The sequence below is a fragment of the Leucoraja erinacea genome, chromosome 21, assembly GCF_028641065.1.
Source record: "Leucoraja erinacea ecotype New England chromosome 21, Leri_hhj_1, whole genome shotgun sequence".
NCBI lineage: Eukaryota > Metazoa > Chordata > Chondrichthyes > Rajiformes > Rajidae > Leucoraja > Leucoraja erinaceus.
Genome location: NC_073397.1, coordinates 2,318,460 through 2,335,049, shown reverse-complemented (window position 1 = coordinate 2,335,049; position 16,590 = coordinate 2,318,460). Strand labels below are relative to the sequence as shown.

At 49.9% G+C, this 16,590-nt stretch overlaps 1 protein-coding gene across 1 annotated transcript; it reads right to left on the bottom strand.

Annotated features, from left to right (window-relative positions):
• Positions 1–1,153: 1,153 nt before the first annotated feature.
• On the bottom strand, positions 1,154–2,156 carry LOC129707569 (beta-1,3-galactosyltransferase 5-like). Its single transcript, XM_055652718.1, has one exon. It carries the CDS (start codon positions 2,043–2,045, stop codon positions 1,155–1,157), a length of 891 nt encoding a protein of 296 aa, XP_055508693.1. The 5' UTR covers positions 2,046–2,156; the 3' UTR covers position 1,154.
• Between the last annotated feature and the right edge of the window lie 14,434 nt (positions 2,157–16,590).

The following is a 16,590-nucleotide window of genomic DNA, read 5'->3' as shown; positions in this document are numbered from 1 at the left end:
ACTCCGTACAGACAGCACCTGTAGTCAGGATCGAACCCGGGACTCTGGCGCTGTAATGCAGCAACTCTACCGCTACGCCATTCTACATTTCCTCCTTAGCCCTCTACTCTCAACCTCCACCACGTGCCCCCCACCACTGCAAGCATTGCCTTTTTCCCAATTCCCCCTCCAGCGACCTGCTCCTTGGACTATTCTACCAAACCCCTTCTCCATAAGCTCCATCCACCATCTCAGTCTCTCCAACACTCCACCTCCCCGCGCGTTCCCGCCATCCATCCCATTCCCCCCGTACTGATCCCAGATCAATTCCGCCCACTGTCAATCCACCGGACTATTCCTACCCACACAACCCTTCCACCACACAGCGTGTTTAAGAAGGAACTGCAGATGCTGGAAAATCGAAGGTGCACAAAAATGCTGGAGAAACTCAGCGGGTGCAGCAGCATCTATGGAGCGAAGGGTCTGAAGAAGGGTTTCGGCCAGAAACGTTGCCTATTCCCTTCGCTCCATATATGCTGCTGCACCCGCTGAGTTTCTCCAGCATTTTTGTGTACCCACCACACAATGTTCTCCTTCTTATGCCCCTGTCCCACTTAGGAAACCTGAACGGAAACCTCTGGTGATTGCCTTCGACTGCCTGTAAGTAAATAGCGACCCCACTCCACTGGCTTCGACCAAACGGGAACCTATTTTTAGTCGAGGCCGGATTTAATTTAGTTGAATTAATAGAAGGAACATAGAAGAAGCCTCGACCATGCGGAAACCACTTTCGACCATTAGGGGGAGTGACCAAAACCTCCGGGAACCTCATGGGGCGCAAGGTCACCAGAGGTTTCCGTTCAGGTTTCCTAAGTGGGACAGGGTCATCATGATGCTCCAACTCACCCCGCTCTCGGCCCGACTCTCTCATCCCAGCACCGATCCGCCAGTCTGTCCACCCTCCCGTGGTGCTGGCTCTCTCCAACCCCATAACCGCGCTCTCTCACATCAGCCCACCTTGTGTCCCCCCTCCCCCACCCAGCCACCTGCCCTGCGCTCCACTCTCCCAAGTGCCACAGTTTCCCGACCCTTGCCCACCCCACTCCCACTCCCACTCCCACCCCGCCCACACCTGACCCCGATGCCCACATGCCCTCCAATGCCGGCTCCCAGTTTCACTCCTCAGCCTGGATCCCAACATGTGCCCCTCTGACCGGGCCAGCTGGAGGCGAGCACTGGTCTGCCGCTGTTGCCCGCAGAGCGCTCCAGTAGTGCAGCATCTCCGCGGGGCTGACGTGGTGAGCGGTGACCATGCGGTGGTAGCGACACACGGAGAAGGGGATCTTGAGGGTGAAGAAGAGGCGGCGTGGCGACATGGGCACTGGCGGGACCCCCAGCCTGGCCAGGCAGAGACCCACGAAGGCATCCTCCAGCTTGAGGAAGGGCACGGAGTTGGCCACCTGGCAGATCAGGCTGGTCAGGTCCGCGGAGAAGACGTAGCCGGTGCCGGAGCAGTAGTTGGGGAAGACTGGGGAGGCGAACTCCTGCGGGCTGATGTACCACTTACTGCTCTTGTCCTGGATGGGCTGGATGTGTTGCATTACCTGGCCGCTGAAGAAACGCTGGCTGGGTTTGGAGCTCAGCAGCTGCAGCAAGTGGGGTGTGTTGACAAACACGTCCGAGTCCGTCTTCATGAAGAAGCGCGCCGTCTGGCAGTGGCGCCGCGCCCACTCCATCCCCATCATCACCTTCAGGGTCAGGTTGTAGTAAGTGTCGGCGAAGTCGCCCTGGATGATGTCCTGATGTGCCCTTGCCTCCAGCCGCAGCCGCGCCCCCAACTCGCCGCCCTGCCCCAGCAGGAAGAAAGTGGCGACCCGGCCCTGGTGGCTCCAGCGCTCTGCCCCCCAGGTCCGGCGGATGGCCACCCGCTCTGCCGCTTCTGCCGGCCGGCTCGTCACCAGGAACACCAGGAACGGAGGGTCCCTCTCGCAGCGGCAGTCGGGCAGAAGCAGGAAGGGCATGGTGGTACAAGCCCTCTCGCTGCCTCTGGGCGTGGGCAGCATCATCCTCAGGAGCAGGACGACGGGAGGCGAGAGGCAGATCAGCCAGAGGAGGCGGCGCCTCAACCATAACGTGATTACCTGCAAAAAAAGCAGAAAGGGGAGAGAGAGAGAGAGAGAGAGTTACAAATCAGCCTCTCAGCTGATGAACATGAAAATAACGCCGATGCTGAAAATCTGAAATTAAAAATGCTTGATAGTCAGCAGATCGGGCAGCGTTGGAGGAGAGAGAACCCGGTATCGTAGTCATTGTCCAAAACTTGGAAATAAATATCATATCACGACACCGAATTATACAAGGTACACAAAATTGCTAGAGAAACTCAGCGGGTGCAGCACTATTTTCTATTCAAATAGTTGCCAATTGTCTGAATGTAGCCCATTTCCCTCTGATCTTTCCCTGTCCATCATCTATCCAAGTGTAAGGTGAAAGGCGTAATTGCTCTTGCCACACCCCCTTAATTGGCCACACATTACATATACTCAAGCGCATCTTTACTTATCTGAAACTCACAGTAAACATAGATCAGTCTCACTCCATCAGCGATATAGCTTCCATTCCGCCTCCCACCCAACCACCATCTTCTCTGCTACCTGGACTATCATGCTTTGTCTTGTTCACGTTTCTGACATCTGAAGGTGAAACATTTACTCTTTCTCTTTCCTCAAATGTTCCCCTCGGCACCAACGCCCAACTCATTCGAGTAGCAGTGCAGTGCTGTATGTTTAAATCCCGTGTACACTCCAAAGTCATCTTGATTCAAATGCTCGTTAGGCTACTTCTTAACTGATGAGAGACGCCTCCTCCAACACCCACACGGGCAGTAGATTCTAATCACCTTCCGATGAGAATACTCAGATCATCTCTAAACTTCTTCCCTTTAGCCTAAAGCATGTCCCCCAAGTTTCTAACATCTCTGCCAGTGGGGAATGTTGAACATAATCTACCCGAAATAATTCACCCAGAACGCTCTCCCCTCGGCCTCGTTAATTCCAAGGAAAACAAACCCAGCCTGCGCGGTCTGAAGTAGGACCTCGACCCGAACGCCACCCATTCATTCCCTCTCACCTGAGATGCTGCCTGTCCCGCTGAGTTGCTCCAGCATTTTGTGTCTATCTTTGGTTTAAACCAGCATCTGCAGTTCCTTAATACGCATTTCATCTGCAGTTCCTCTCTACACTGCACAATTCCTCTTCAGAAATGCAGTCCATTCCAGAGAACATCGAAGTTAATCTCCCTTTCACCATCTCCCGATCAATCACATTCTTCCTATCGTTCAACGACCAGAACTGGACACGGTTATAGTCCAGCTGTGGCCTAAGGAGATTGAGGGGGGGGGGGGGGGGGGGTCTTATAGAAACGTATAAAATTCTTAAGGGGTTGGACAGGCTAGATGCGGGAAGATTGTTCCCGATGTTGGGGAAGTCCAGAACAAGGGGTCACAGTTTAAGGATAAGGGGGAAAGTCTTTTAGGACCGAGATGAGAAAAACATTTTTCACACAGAGAGTGGCGAATCTCTGGAATTCTCTACCACCGAAGGTAGTTGAGGCCAGTTCATTGGCTATATTTAAGAGGGAGTTAGATGTGGCCCTTGTGGCTTAGAGGGATCAGGGGGTATGGAAAGAAGGCAGGTACGAGATACTGAGTTGGATGAACAGCCATGATCATATTGAATGGCGGTACAGGCTCGAGGGCCGAATGGCCTACTCCTGCACGTATTTTCTATGTTTCTATGTTTCTAACCAAAGCCTTGTAACGTGTACCATGTCCTTCCTGGTCTATATTCTACACCCGGCCAACGAGGTTAATACTCTGTATGCCTTCCGCATTACTTCACCCACCGATACTACAGACTTCATAGATACTTGGACTTCTGCACAAAGCCTCCTCGGTTCCTCGATACCCCCGAGAGTCCTGCCGGGCATTTTGTACATCCTACCTTCATTGATCCTCCTGAGGTGTACCACCTCGCCCTTGTCGCAATTAAATCCCCTCTGACAGTGACAAATCGAATAGTGAGACGCTTGGATAGAGTGGATAGGGCGGTTCCATTAGTGGGAGGTCATTGTTAAAGGACGGATGTGAGGAGGACTTTCCTCGGTCAGAGGCTGGTGAATCTGTGAAATTCTTCGCCAGGGAAAGCTGTGGAGGCCAAGTCAATTGATATTTTTTTAGGCAGAGATAGATAGATTCTTGATTCGTAATGGCGTCAGGGGTTGTGGAGATAAGACAAGAGAATTTAGATTTACTAGAATGTTGCCTGGGTTTCAGCAACTAAGTTACAGAGAAAGGTTGAACAAGTTAGGGCTTTATTCTTTGGAGCGCAGAAGGTTAAGGGGGGACTTGATAGAGGTTTTTAAAATGATGAGAGGGATAGACAGAGTTGACGTGGAAAAGCTTTTCCCACTGAGAGTAGGGAAGATTAAAACAAGGGGACATGACATGAGAATTAAGGGACTGAAGTTTAGGGGTAACATGAGGGGGAACTTCTTTACTCAGAGAGCGGTAGCTGTGTGGAATGAGCTTCCAGTGAAGGTGGTGGAGGCAGGTTCGTTTTTATCATTTAAAAATAAATTGGATAGTTATATGGATGGGAAGGGAATGGAGGGTTATGGTTTGAGCGCAGGTATATGGGACTAGGGGAGATTATGTGTTCGGCACGGACTAGGAGGGTCGAGATGGCCTGTTTCCATGCTGTAATTGTTATATGGTTATATGTTGTATGGTAATGGGATTACGGGGAGAGATAGATCAGCCATGGTTGAATGGGGGTAGACTTGATGGGCCGAGTGGTCTAATTCTGCTCCTACCACTCTGCACCTCATGACTGTGTTCTGCTCACTTTACTAACTGGTTGATGTCCTCCTGTAGGTGAGGGTGGCCACCTTCACTGCGGCCAAGCACCAACCTGGTCACAGCTCTCCACTCAGGAAAGAGACCCAGCCTCCCCCCCAACAAGCCCATTTTAGATCTACTCTGACAACTTGCCTTTGATGCCACTGCTGTCAAACTCTCAGATCAGATTGCCATTTGAAATATTGTTAAACGCGATAGAGCACGCAGGCTCCCGCACTGTAGAGCAGATACACCGGGGACAGAGGTGCCACACTACACGGACCAAATAAGCCTCCACCCCTCCCCACTGTGAGTTAGATCCACAAATTATCCGATACAGACCGCCTGACCCTCCGGTCTCAGCCACCCATACACACACCGGGAGACACAATGAGTGCCACATATTCGCCAAGCTGTAGGGCACAATTACCCAATACTGCGAGGCACCAGTACTCTGCGCTATAGGATACCGACACTCCCCGTGTAGCCTCTCCGGGACCACTTCATCCCCGCCACATGCTGTCCTTCTCCTCAGCCTTCCCTCACTCTCCTCGCCGTGCTCTCCAATGTTGCCCACCTCCTCTCCATCTACTACCTCGGGAAGGTCCCCTACTCGTCCCAAACCACAAAGTACCGACCCTGGTCTTCGCCGCCATGCCAGCTGCGTGATGGTGAGACCGTCTCTCCGCGATGCTGAGCCGCGCCAACAACTTCATTGTGTGTCGGCGGCAGCTTAGCTCCGGAGCTCCCATTCGCCTCATGAACTACCCTGACCCACGGGGACTGTCCTGGCACTCAGCGTAAACGGCTGGACAATAACCCTGCCCTGTATTTGCCCTGCTCCTTGTCTCGTCACGGGGAAAAGAGCCGGTACAGTAACAGGATGTGTTCCGCGATGGCGGGGAGAGGAGCTTGGGTTTAGTCCAGGGAGGTGGCAGGGAGCTGTGCTGAACAATGTGCTTGTCATACCCAAGAACAAATAGGTCTCCAGTCAGTCTGCACTCGGCGACTGTGACCCGGGGTACTCATGCATAGAAAGTTACAGAGAGGAACCGCCGGGGGGGGGGGGGGGGGGGGGGGGGGGGGGAGGGGGGGCAACAAGTGGAGTGAGGACCATCTGTGGGAGAGATTCACTAGGATGTTACTTGGATGTATGGGTTTAGATAGAGGTTAGATATGCTGTGATCATTTTCTTTGAAGCGTAGTAGGTCGAGGGGTGACCTCGATGTGGTGTACAAGACCTTGAGGGGCCTGGATAAAGTCTACGCTCACAGTTTTTTTCCCGGGAAAGACGAATAATTTTATTTTTTAAACTATAGGGCACAGGCTTAAGGGAACAGGGGAGAGATTTAAGAACGACCTCAACAATATTTTTACTCAGAGGGCAATATAGGGAACTATAGAAGCGGATATAATTGCGATATTTAAAAGACATTTGGACAGCTACTCAGCGGGTGAGACGGCATATCTGGAGAAAAGGAACAGGTGACGTTTCGGGTCGAGACTCTTCTTCATGAAGGGTTTACGGAGCTATGGGCCAAATGCAGGGAAATGGGGCTAGTCCAATACGCCATCTTGTCCGGCATGGACAAGGTGGGCCGAACTGCCTGTTTCCATGTTACATTGTTGGCATGGAGACACAAGGAACTGCAGATGCCGGTATCTTGAGTAAAACACAAAGTTCTGGTGTAACTCAGTAGGTCAGGCAGCATCTGTGGGGGAAAAAATGGATAGGTGGCGTTTTGTACAATGTTGTACAACTCTGACTGAGAGGAGAGAGACAAATGCTGATACACGTCCCTCTTCTCAATTCCACGTATTTAGTTTTTTTTTTACACAAAATGGTAAGATATACAGGAAGTTTTTAAGAAGGATGCTGGAAAATCGAAGTTTGACCAAAGTGCTGGAGAAACTCAGCGGGTGCAGCAGCATCTATGGAGCGAAGGAAATAAGCAACGTTTCGGGCCGAAACCCTTCTTCAGATACAGGAACACTGGGTGTACAGAGTATCCTCCATTCTTTATTTATCTCTTCTTTTTTTCTGTTGGGAATTTAGTTTCTTGTTGCACTGGGGATATGGATGGGAGTTTGTAGCAATCCCTCGGGCAGAGGATGTCACCGACTGGACGGGGGTGGGGGTGGGGGGGTCCAGCCATGACGTTGACAACTTTGACTCCGTTCCACGTCAGGCCAGTTCATGTGGAGAAGGCAACTCTGGGCCTGAGACAGGGGCACGCTACACCTTCCTGCTAGGAGCTCCAGGAACAACCAGCCTGAGGCTAACAGCGCCGACACAACCTCGTATGTCAGACAGACCAAGGATCACGACCAGAAACGTTGTCTGACCATTGGGCGGTCGCGGTGGCGCAGCGGTAGAGTTGCTGCCTTACAGCCAATGCAGAGCCGGATACTCGGGTTCGATCCCGACTGTACTCAGTTTGTATGTTCTCCCCGTGATACGCGTGGGTTTTCTCCGGTTCTCTCCCACACTCCAAATACTTACAGGTTTGTAGGTTAGACTTGTAGGTTAATTAGCTTGGCAAATGTAAACAATGTCCCTAGTGGGTGTGGGATAGTGTCAATGTGCGGGGATCGCTGATAGCTGCGGACCCGGTGGGCCGAAGGGCCTGTTCTCTAAAACTAAAAACTATTTTTTTCTCTACAGATGCTGGCTGACCAGCTGAGTTGCTCCAACCGTGTGTTTAGTTCTACACAAGACGATCCTCCAAGTTCGGACCCAGTGTAGATTATTTACTCTATCACATATTTCTTGGATGTTTTGTAAAGAAAGTTCTTCGTTTGTCCACGCGTGGCGATAAGTGTATTCCAGGTCGCGTGGTTCCGCAGTACCTAAACTGGCTACAGATATACCTATTGCTGCCAGAAATAAATTCGAGGGGGGGGGGGGGTGTCAAGGACGAGGCATATTTTTGTCCAGGCTTGGTTTGCTTTAACAATGGCCGGACCTCCGATGGCCAGGCTGGCCACGCAACGCCACCAGGACAATTGGCCTCATGGTCAGGTCAAGATCCCTGCACTTACATCAACCGGGACTTGGACATGGCACCAAACTGGCGACTCTGTATACCGTCTCCGTGTACTACTGCTATACACTTGCACTGTATTTCAGATGTTTACCTAACGTATCCAAGTGCGTATGTAAAGTGATACTATACATACATTAATTTCACTGGACCTCGGTACGTGCGACAAATGAAGTACCATACATGGATGATGAGGGTTTCGGTTCCTTTCGGACGCTGCTTTTATTGAGGTACTATTGTCAAAATCGTGTCAAACATCGTCTGGAAACAGCAAGACCATTCATGGGGAGTTGGTGAGAAGGTGCAGGCGATTGTGATCTTACGAATGAAACCTTGGGCCATGTGTTAGGCAGATGTCCTTGTATCATTGTCCCACATGAATCCACATCATGTCGCACGTCTAAGGCGCCCCACCAGCGGTTTCTTTTGTTTTGTGTAGGAAGGAACTGCAGATGCTGGTTTAAACCGCAAATAGACACAAAAAGCTGGAGTAACTCAGCGGGTCAGACAGCATCTCTGGTGAAAGGGAATAGGTGACTTTTCAGTCATTTTGAAGAATGAACTCGACCCGAAACGTCACCATCTTCCTTTTCTCCAGAGGTGCTGGCAATCCCGCTGAGTTACTCCAGCATTCTGTGTCTATCTTCTTTTGTTTTACGCCATAAGGTAAATTTTGCGGGGACACTAAAGGGTCTGTCCCACTTGGGCGTCATTTGCGCGTCATTTACGCGACATCGTTTACGCGTCGTGACGCGCACATTAGGCGCGCATGGTGCGTGGTGACGTAGGCAGTGACGCGCGGTCGCGCGCGGCGCCCCAGGATTTTGGGATGTACAAAATCTTCGCTCGCCATCTGCGTGACGCGCAAATGACGCCCAAGTGGGACAGGCCCTTGAGTCTACAGAGCGCTGATCCAGTGTAATTCAACACTATCACTAATTTATTGGTCGTGGTGCAGGGTATGGTTTAGAAATCTGGCGATCTGGGGGGAAGAGGGGGGGGGGGGAGAGACCATGGGACTTTGTAGCGGATGGGTTCGTAGTTTATCATGCAGGATTACCGTCTATGGAGATTGTGGGCAGAAGGTAAATAGCCCCAGGGGCAAAGATAGTCGAGGTAGATAGATAGTTTACCTAAAGCTCGAGTAACTCAGCGGCACAGGCAGCATCTCTGGAGAGAAGGTATAGGTGACCTTTCGGGCCGAGATCCTTCTTCAGACCCGAAACATCACCCATTCCTTTACTGTCTATCCCGCTGAGTTACAACAGCTTGTTCCGTCGATCTTCCGTTTAAACCGGCATCTGCAGTTCCTTCCTACACAGACAGTCTACCTAGTTAGTCTAGGACTAGGCAGAGAAGCAGGGACACATTATGTACACAAGCCGAGGCAGTGGACACGGTCTAGGACCGTCATTGTGAGCCGGATACCGCGCCCTGAGAATCTTTAGGGGGGTTGGCACCAAGATAGGCGGCGGTCTGGACCTAGCGGTGGGTGGGATAGGATGTAGACTTCAGCCTGGTGTCACTGTGGCCGTCGCCATGCTGCGCTTCAGACTGTGGCTTTATTGATAGAAACATAGAAATTAGGTGCAGGAGTAGGCCATTCGGCCCTTCGAGCCTGCACCGCCATTGAATATGATCATGGCTGATCATCCAACTCAGTATCCCGTACCTGCCTTCTCTCCATACCCTCTGATCTCCTTGGCCACAAGGGCCACATCTAACTCCCTCTTAAATATAGCCAATGAACTGGCCTCAACTACCCTCTGTGGCAGAGAGTTCCAGAGATTCGCCACTCTCTGTGTGAAAAAAAGTTCTCCTCATCTCGGTTTTAAAGGATTTCCCCCTTATCCTTAAGCTGTGACCCCTTGTCCTGGACTTCCCTAACATCGGGAACAATCTTCCTGCATCTAGCCTGTCCAACCCCTTAAGAATTTTGTAAGTTTCTATAAGATCCCCTCTCAATCTTCTAAATTCTAGAGAGTATAAACCAAGTCTATCCAGTCGTTCTTCATAAGACAGTCCTGACATCCCAGGAATCAGTCTGGTGAACCTTCCCTGCACTCCCTCTATGGCAATAATGTCCTTCCTCAGATTCGGAGACCAATACTGTACGCAATACTCCAGGTGTGGTCTCACCAAGACCCTGTACAACTGCAGTAGAACCTCCCTGCTCCTATACTCAAATCCTTTTGCTATGAAAGCCAACATACCATTCGCATTCTTTACTGCCTGCTGCACCTGCATGCCTACCTTCAATGACTGGTGTACCATGACACTCAGGTCTCGCTGCATCTCCCCTTTTCCTAGTCGGCCACCATTTAGATAATAGTCTGCTTTCCCGTTTTTGCCACCAAAATGGATAGCCTCACATGTATCCACATTATCCTGCATCTGTTAAACATTTTCCCACTCACCCAGCCTATCCAAGTCATCTTGCAGTCTCCTAGCATCCTCCTCACAGCTAACACTGCCCCCCAGCTTAGTGTCATGAGCAGATGAACCGAGACAGAGAAGTAAGCGGGATCTCACAGCGTCCTTCACCTGTTCCCTGAACTTGGACTGAGTCGCTGCGTATATGAACGTGTTGGTGCAGCATCTGACATTTCGCAGCAAAAGCCCTACGTTTTGAAACACAATGTCTGGGTCGTTGTACACGGCTCCTGTGATCTGGTAATAGATGAAAAATACAACGAACGGCAGCCAGAGCAGCACGAAACTGCCAGTGATGGTGAGTAGCAAAACCATAGACCCCTTTCCTGCTCTCCATCTCTGGGTCATTCTGGTTCTGAAATTTCCCTTGGCCCTTCAGCCTTTGACGGACCCGGCTGGTCACTAAAATGTGCCGAGCTGGCAGCGCGTTTAGCAGCAGGATTATAGCGGAAGGGAGGAACGGGGTTAAAACCTTATAGTCAAACGCCACCCATCCAGGGTCAGTATAATAACTTTCTCTGGAATGACAGAACCAAGGTACACTGTTGACGTTCTCTACAATTTCAATTTCGAAATAGAAGGCGACATTTTTCAGACACAGTAGAATTCCGGTGGTTGCTAGCACCGCAGCCACAATTCTACCGGTGCAGTATTTTGTTTTCAGCTTCTGGCAACATATGGCGACAAATCGATCAAAGGTGAAAGTGATGGTGAACCAGACAGAAGAGTCCGTGGACGCACGGGACAGAGCATAAATAATACTACACACAGGGGTGACGTCCCGGAAACTCACGGGGAAATAGTGATGCTTGACGTGAAACTAAAGGATTTCGGTGATAATGACCAATAGATCGGCCGCTGCCATGGCGACCAGGTAGCGAGTGGTGCAGGTGGAGAGGCCGCACTTTCCCCGGGACAGAATCACAATGCCAACTCAATTCACTGGATGTAGAGAGGGGAGGATTACTGAATGCACGCACATTCTCTGTTTTTTTATTTAGTTCAACTAAATGGGGGGGGGGGGGGGGAAAGGTGTAGTCTAGTCAATCGTTTCAATGTTGTAAATCCCCACACACGTCGCCCGCTGAGTCCCGTCTCCCGTTTCCGGGCAAGAGGCTAGAGAGTGTGGGTTTGACGTTTTGCAGGCATCAAGGGTCCCGTGGATGAGTTGGCAACATCATGCATGCCGATACCATTGTGCCATGACCCTGGCAATGAGTTGGTTCATGCTGCTGGCAACGTCTAACAGAACTAGTTTGACAGATTTACCTGCAAGCTGGCAGGTCACACAGACCACTGCAAATTCGGCACATGGATAGTCATGACAGGAGCTGAAGATTGAAGATGCAAAATGCTCCGTTGCTTTATTCCAGCATCTGCACCTGCGTCTTCAGATGGATGGCAATGGCAGCTTTAGGGCGCGGCTGAATTGTATTTCTGTTAAGGGTGATGGCTGAGTATTACTGCACAGTGACCGACTCTTGCCGTACTCCACGGCCACTATTTCAACCGATCGCATGCAACTGTGAACGACTAGACTACATTTCTAGACTGTACGGCGTTCCCAACGAGCCATGGTCATTGGTTCCTCTGTTGAATTGCTGGAAGCCCTTAATGCCAGCAAAACATAAGAAATCATCGCTACCACAGGAATCTGCTGTAGAGATGGTCTGTCTTCTGTTTGAATCCCTTTACAACCATTAATGTCTCAAAATGCAGTGCCAACTCGATATTTAAGCTACATTGAACACGGAACAATGCGAACAGGATAAAGGCCTGTGGCCCACAACGTTTGTGCCGAACATGATGCCAAAACCAACTCTTATCTGTCTCCACATAATCCACATCCCTGCATTTTCTACATATCCATGTGCCACTATCCTATCGGCCCTCAGCAACTTCGCCGATTATACCACAGTTGCGACAGGATCAGTAGCAATGATGAGACAAAGTACAGAGAACATCGTGCAGTGTGTCAGTAATACAAACTAGCCCTTACCTCAGCTAGAGAAAAGAGTTGGATGTTGGTCTCAGGAAGAGGACGGTGGGGGTAAACACAGCCTTGTTCACAATAGTGCTGTTGTTGAGATGGTCGACAGCTTCGCGGTTCTAGGCGTTGATATCACCAGGAATCTGGACTCGACATTAATGCGGCGATGAATTCAACACATCATCCTATTTACTTTCTTCAGCAACGAAGAAGAGTCGGCATGTCCACAAGGAACCTCTTGAACGTGTACAGATAATAAGATCATTATCATGTGATAGTAGAATTACGCCATTCGGTCCATCTGGTCTACTCCACCATTCAATCATGGCTGATCTATCTCTCCCTTCAAACCCCATTCTCCTGCATTCTACCCATAACCACTGACACCTGCACTAATCAAGAATCTATCTATCTCTGCCTGAAATATATCCACTGGTTTTGCCTTCACAACCTTCTGTGCCAAATAATTCCACAGATTCACCACCCTCTAACTAAAGAAATGCCTCATCATCTCCTTCCTAAAAGAACGTCCTTTAATTCTGATGCCATGACCTCTAGTCCTCGACTACCTCACTAGTGGAAACATCCTCTCCACATCCACTCTATCCAAGTACGCGTAATAGAAAATGTTTTGATTCAGTGCATCTCAGACAGGCAGGGCAAATGCTCGGTTCTTGTCTGCCTTAACCTGCAGAGAAGGCTGCTGGCCCTGACGGCATCCCCGGGCGCGTGCTCAGTGCCTGTGCTGCGCAGCTGACAGACGTCTGGACTGACATCTTCAACCTGTCACTTGCCCAAGCAGTTGTCCCCACTTGCCTTAAAGCCACCTCCATCGTGCCAGTGCCAAAACACTCCACTGCGGCAAGCCTCAACGACTTCCGCCCAGTTGCACTTACCCCCATCATCACCAAGTGCTTCGAGAGGCTGGTCCTGGCACACCTCAAAAGCTGCCTACCCCCCACACTGGATCCCTATCAGTTTGCCTACCGCAAGAACAGGAGTACGGAGGATGCCATCTCAACGGCACTTCACTCCGCCCTCTCCCACCTCGACAACAGAGACACTTACGTAAGAATGCTGTTCATCGATTACTGCTCAGCATTCAACACCATTATTCTTTCAAAACTGATCACCAAACTCGGTAACCTGGGCATCGAAGCCTCCCTCTGCAACTGGATACGGGACTTTCTAACCAATGGCCCAGTCTGTGAGGTTAGACAGCACACTCTTCAACCTCACCCTGACACCGGGTACCGCAAGGCTCGGTGCTGGGTGCTGAGCCCCCCTCCTCTACTCCCTCTTCACCTATGACTGCACACCTGTACAAGTTTAACACCATCATCAAGTATGCAGATGATACAACGGGGGGGGGCCTCATCAGCAACAACGATGAGGATGGCCTAGGGAGGAGGCAAGCACTTACAGCATGGTGCGCTGACAACACCCTGGCCCTTAACTCCAAGAAGACCTAGGAGCTCATTGTAGACATCAGGAAGTCCAGAGGCGGCATGCACACCCCCATCCACATTAACGGGACGGAGGTGGAAAGTGCTTCTACCTGCAGGTTCCTGGGAGTCAACATCTCCGATGACCTCTCTTGGACCCACAATACCTTTACTCTGATCAAGAAGGCTCATCTTCTTAGGACCGAGGAGACTGAAGTAAAAAAAAAATCTCCTCAGATCCTGGTGAACTCTACCGCTGGAGAGCATCCTTACCAACTGCATCACAGTATGGTATGGCAAGGCTCTTCATTGGCTATACTGCAGAGGGTGGTTAGATGTGGCCCTTGTGGCTAAAGCGCGCTCAGGGGGTTATGGAGAGAAAGCAGGTACAGGATACTGAGTTGGATGATCAACCATGACCATATGAATGGCGGTGCAGGCTCGAAGGGCCCGAACCAGCAGGTCGAGGACCAGCTTCTTATCCGGCGGCTGTCACTCTACTAAACAACCTTACACTCGGTGACAGCCAATCACCACGTTCGTCCCCCCCCCCCCCCCAGTACACACTTATTATTTATTTTTTATTCAAACCGTTTGCTATGTCGCTCTTCAAGGGAGATGCTAAATGCATTTCGTTGCACCCTGTACTGTACACTGACAATGAATAAATTGAATGTGAATCTGAATCGGAATGGTGAACAGCAGTCACCTCATCACAGTCTCGTCGCTGTTTCGTCAGTCCATCTTCTCGTGAATTCACAAACCATCAATGACTCCTAATCAATGGATATCTAAAGGATTCCTGCCTTTCATTTACATAACGCGGGAGAAGATGTCCAGCTTGAAAGGTCGAACACGACAGTTTTCACACGGTTCCCGGGAGTTGGAAACGGAGGTCCATTTTCGGTTGGATGACTCGATCAAGCACCCTAGTCATTTCTTTCTCCTTCTATTTCCTGGAGAAGATACTGGGGCTTTGCAGAGCCGAAATTTAATTAAACTTAAATAAATATTACACATCCTGTCACGGTTATCCTCTGTGAGATATCTTTGCACTACTGGGAACCGGCTAATAAACAGAGCAAAGAGTAGGACTTCCGGGTCCTTTTCAGAATGGCCGAATTGACTAATTTGGTACCGGGAAGGCTCGGTGCTGACCGCAATGGCCATTTACAATATATATTAATGACAGGACGAGGAATTGAATGCAACATCTCCAAGTTCCGGATGACGCGATGTCCGCTTGTGGGGGGGGGGGGGATGGGAGATGGATATTGGAGGAGGATGCTAGGACTCTTGCAAGCTGTTGGATAGACTGGATAGACTCGGCTCGTACTCGCTCAACACAGTAGAAGATTGAGCGGGGATCTTAAAAAACTTGAACAAACAGATCTTGGCAAACGAGAAAGATCCCCGCTGTGACATGTGTTTGGTTTTGCGATTCAGTGAAGAAAGTTCAGAGATTAGATTTTATGATCACATCAGTGGGTGTTACAGCGACCTTCTATGTTTTCACAGATGCGAGTGGTGAATCTCTGGAGCCACAGAATGTAGTTGAGGCCAGTTCATTGGCTATATTTAAGAGGGAGTTAGATGTGGCCCTTGTGGCTAAAGCGATCAGGAGGTATGGAGAGAAGGCAGGTACAGGATACTGAGTTGGATGATCAACCATGATCATATTGAATGGCGGTGCAGGCTCGAAGGGCCGAATGGCCTACTCCTGCACCTATTTTCTATATTTCTATGTCTAAGCACTACGACCTTACACTCGTCTGCAGTTTAGCGTTCGTCATTGTATCTATTGCAGTACTTACCATGGTTTTGTGGATACCATTACTCTGTGCCAATCATGCGAACGGGATGTTTCATTGCACCCTGGTGTATATGACAATGAATAAATTAATGTGAATCTGAATGAACAACAGTCACCACATTCAGTCCGTGTCAGACTGTTGCGTAGCCAAACGGCTCTTGAATTCACAAACCATCAATGAATTCCTAATGATGGTATCTAAAGGATTCCTGCCTTTCGTTTACATAACGCTGCACGATGTCCAGTGAAGTAGAACACGACGTTTCACGGTTCCCGGGAGTTGGAAACGGAGGTCCATTTTCGGTTGGATGACCCTTTGCAGAGCCGAAATTTAATTAAACTTAAATAAATATTACACATCCTGTCACGGTTTAGCTGTGAGATATTTCGAAGTTTTTAATAATAACAAACAGAGCAAATGCACTTCCGCCTGCAGTTACACAAACCGAATTCTTACATTTTCCTACCGGGAACTCCGATGACCGCAATGGCCATGTACAGCTTTCTCTCGACAGTCTGATATCTTTCCAACATGTTCTCCGTTAGACGCGATGTCCGCTTGTACTCCGGGATATCAACGATGGGAGATTGGATATTGGAGGCGAGCCCCACTCTTTCTGCTGTTGGGATCTCTACTGGGAGGTTGGGTTTCAACACCGTTAAAAATAGCGACTTCAAAAAATATGAACAAACAGGTGATGGCAAATGAGAAAGATCCCCGCTGTGACATGTGTTTGGTTTTGCGTTCAGTGAAGAAGTGCAGAGGCAACAAAGTGATCACATCAGTGGGTGTTACAGCTCTTCTATGAACTCTCTCTATTTTGTTGCGACACTTTAACTCCCCTTCCCCATTCCCACACGACCAATCCACTGTGCCGAGTGAGGCCCATACTCCAACAATTCCCTGGAAAGGCTGCCTCACTTCTTTTTTCCCTTCCCACCCCGGCCTTACTGTCCTGGTTTTACTGGGCCTCAATGCCGAGTGTACA

Excerpts from the sequence above, each read along its gene's own strand:
- LOC129707569 (XM_055652718.1), bottom strand. The coding sequence starts at position 2,045 with ATGATGCTGCCCACGCCCAGAGGCAGCGAGAGGGCTTGTACCACCATG.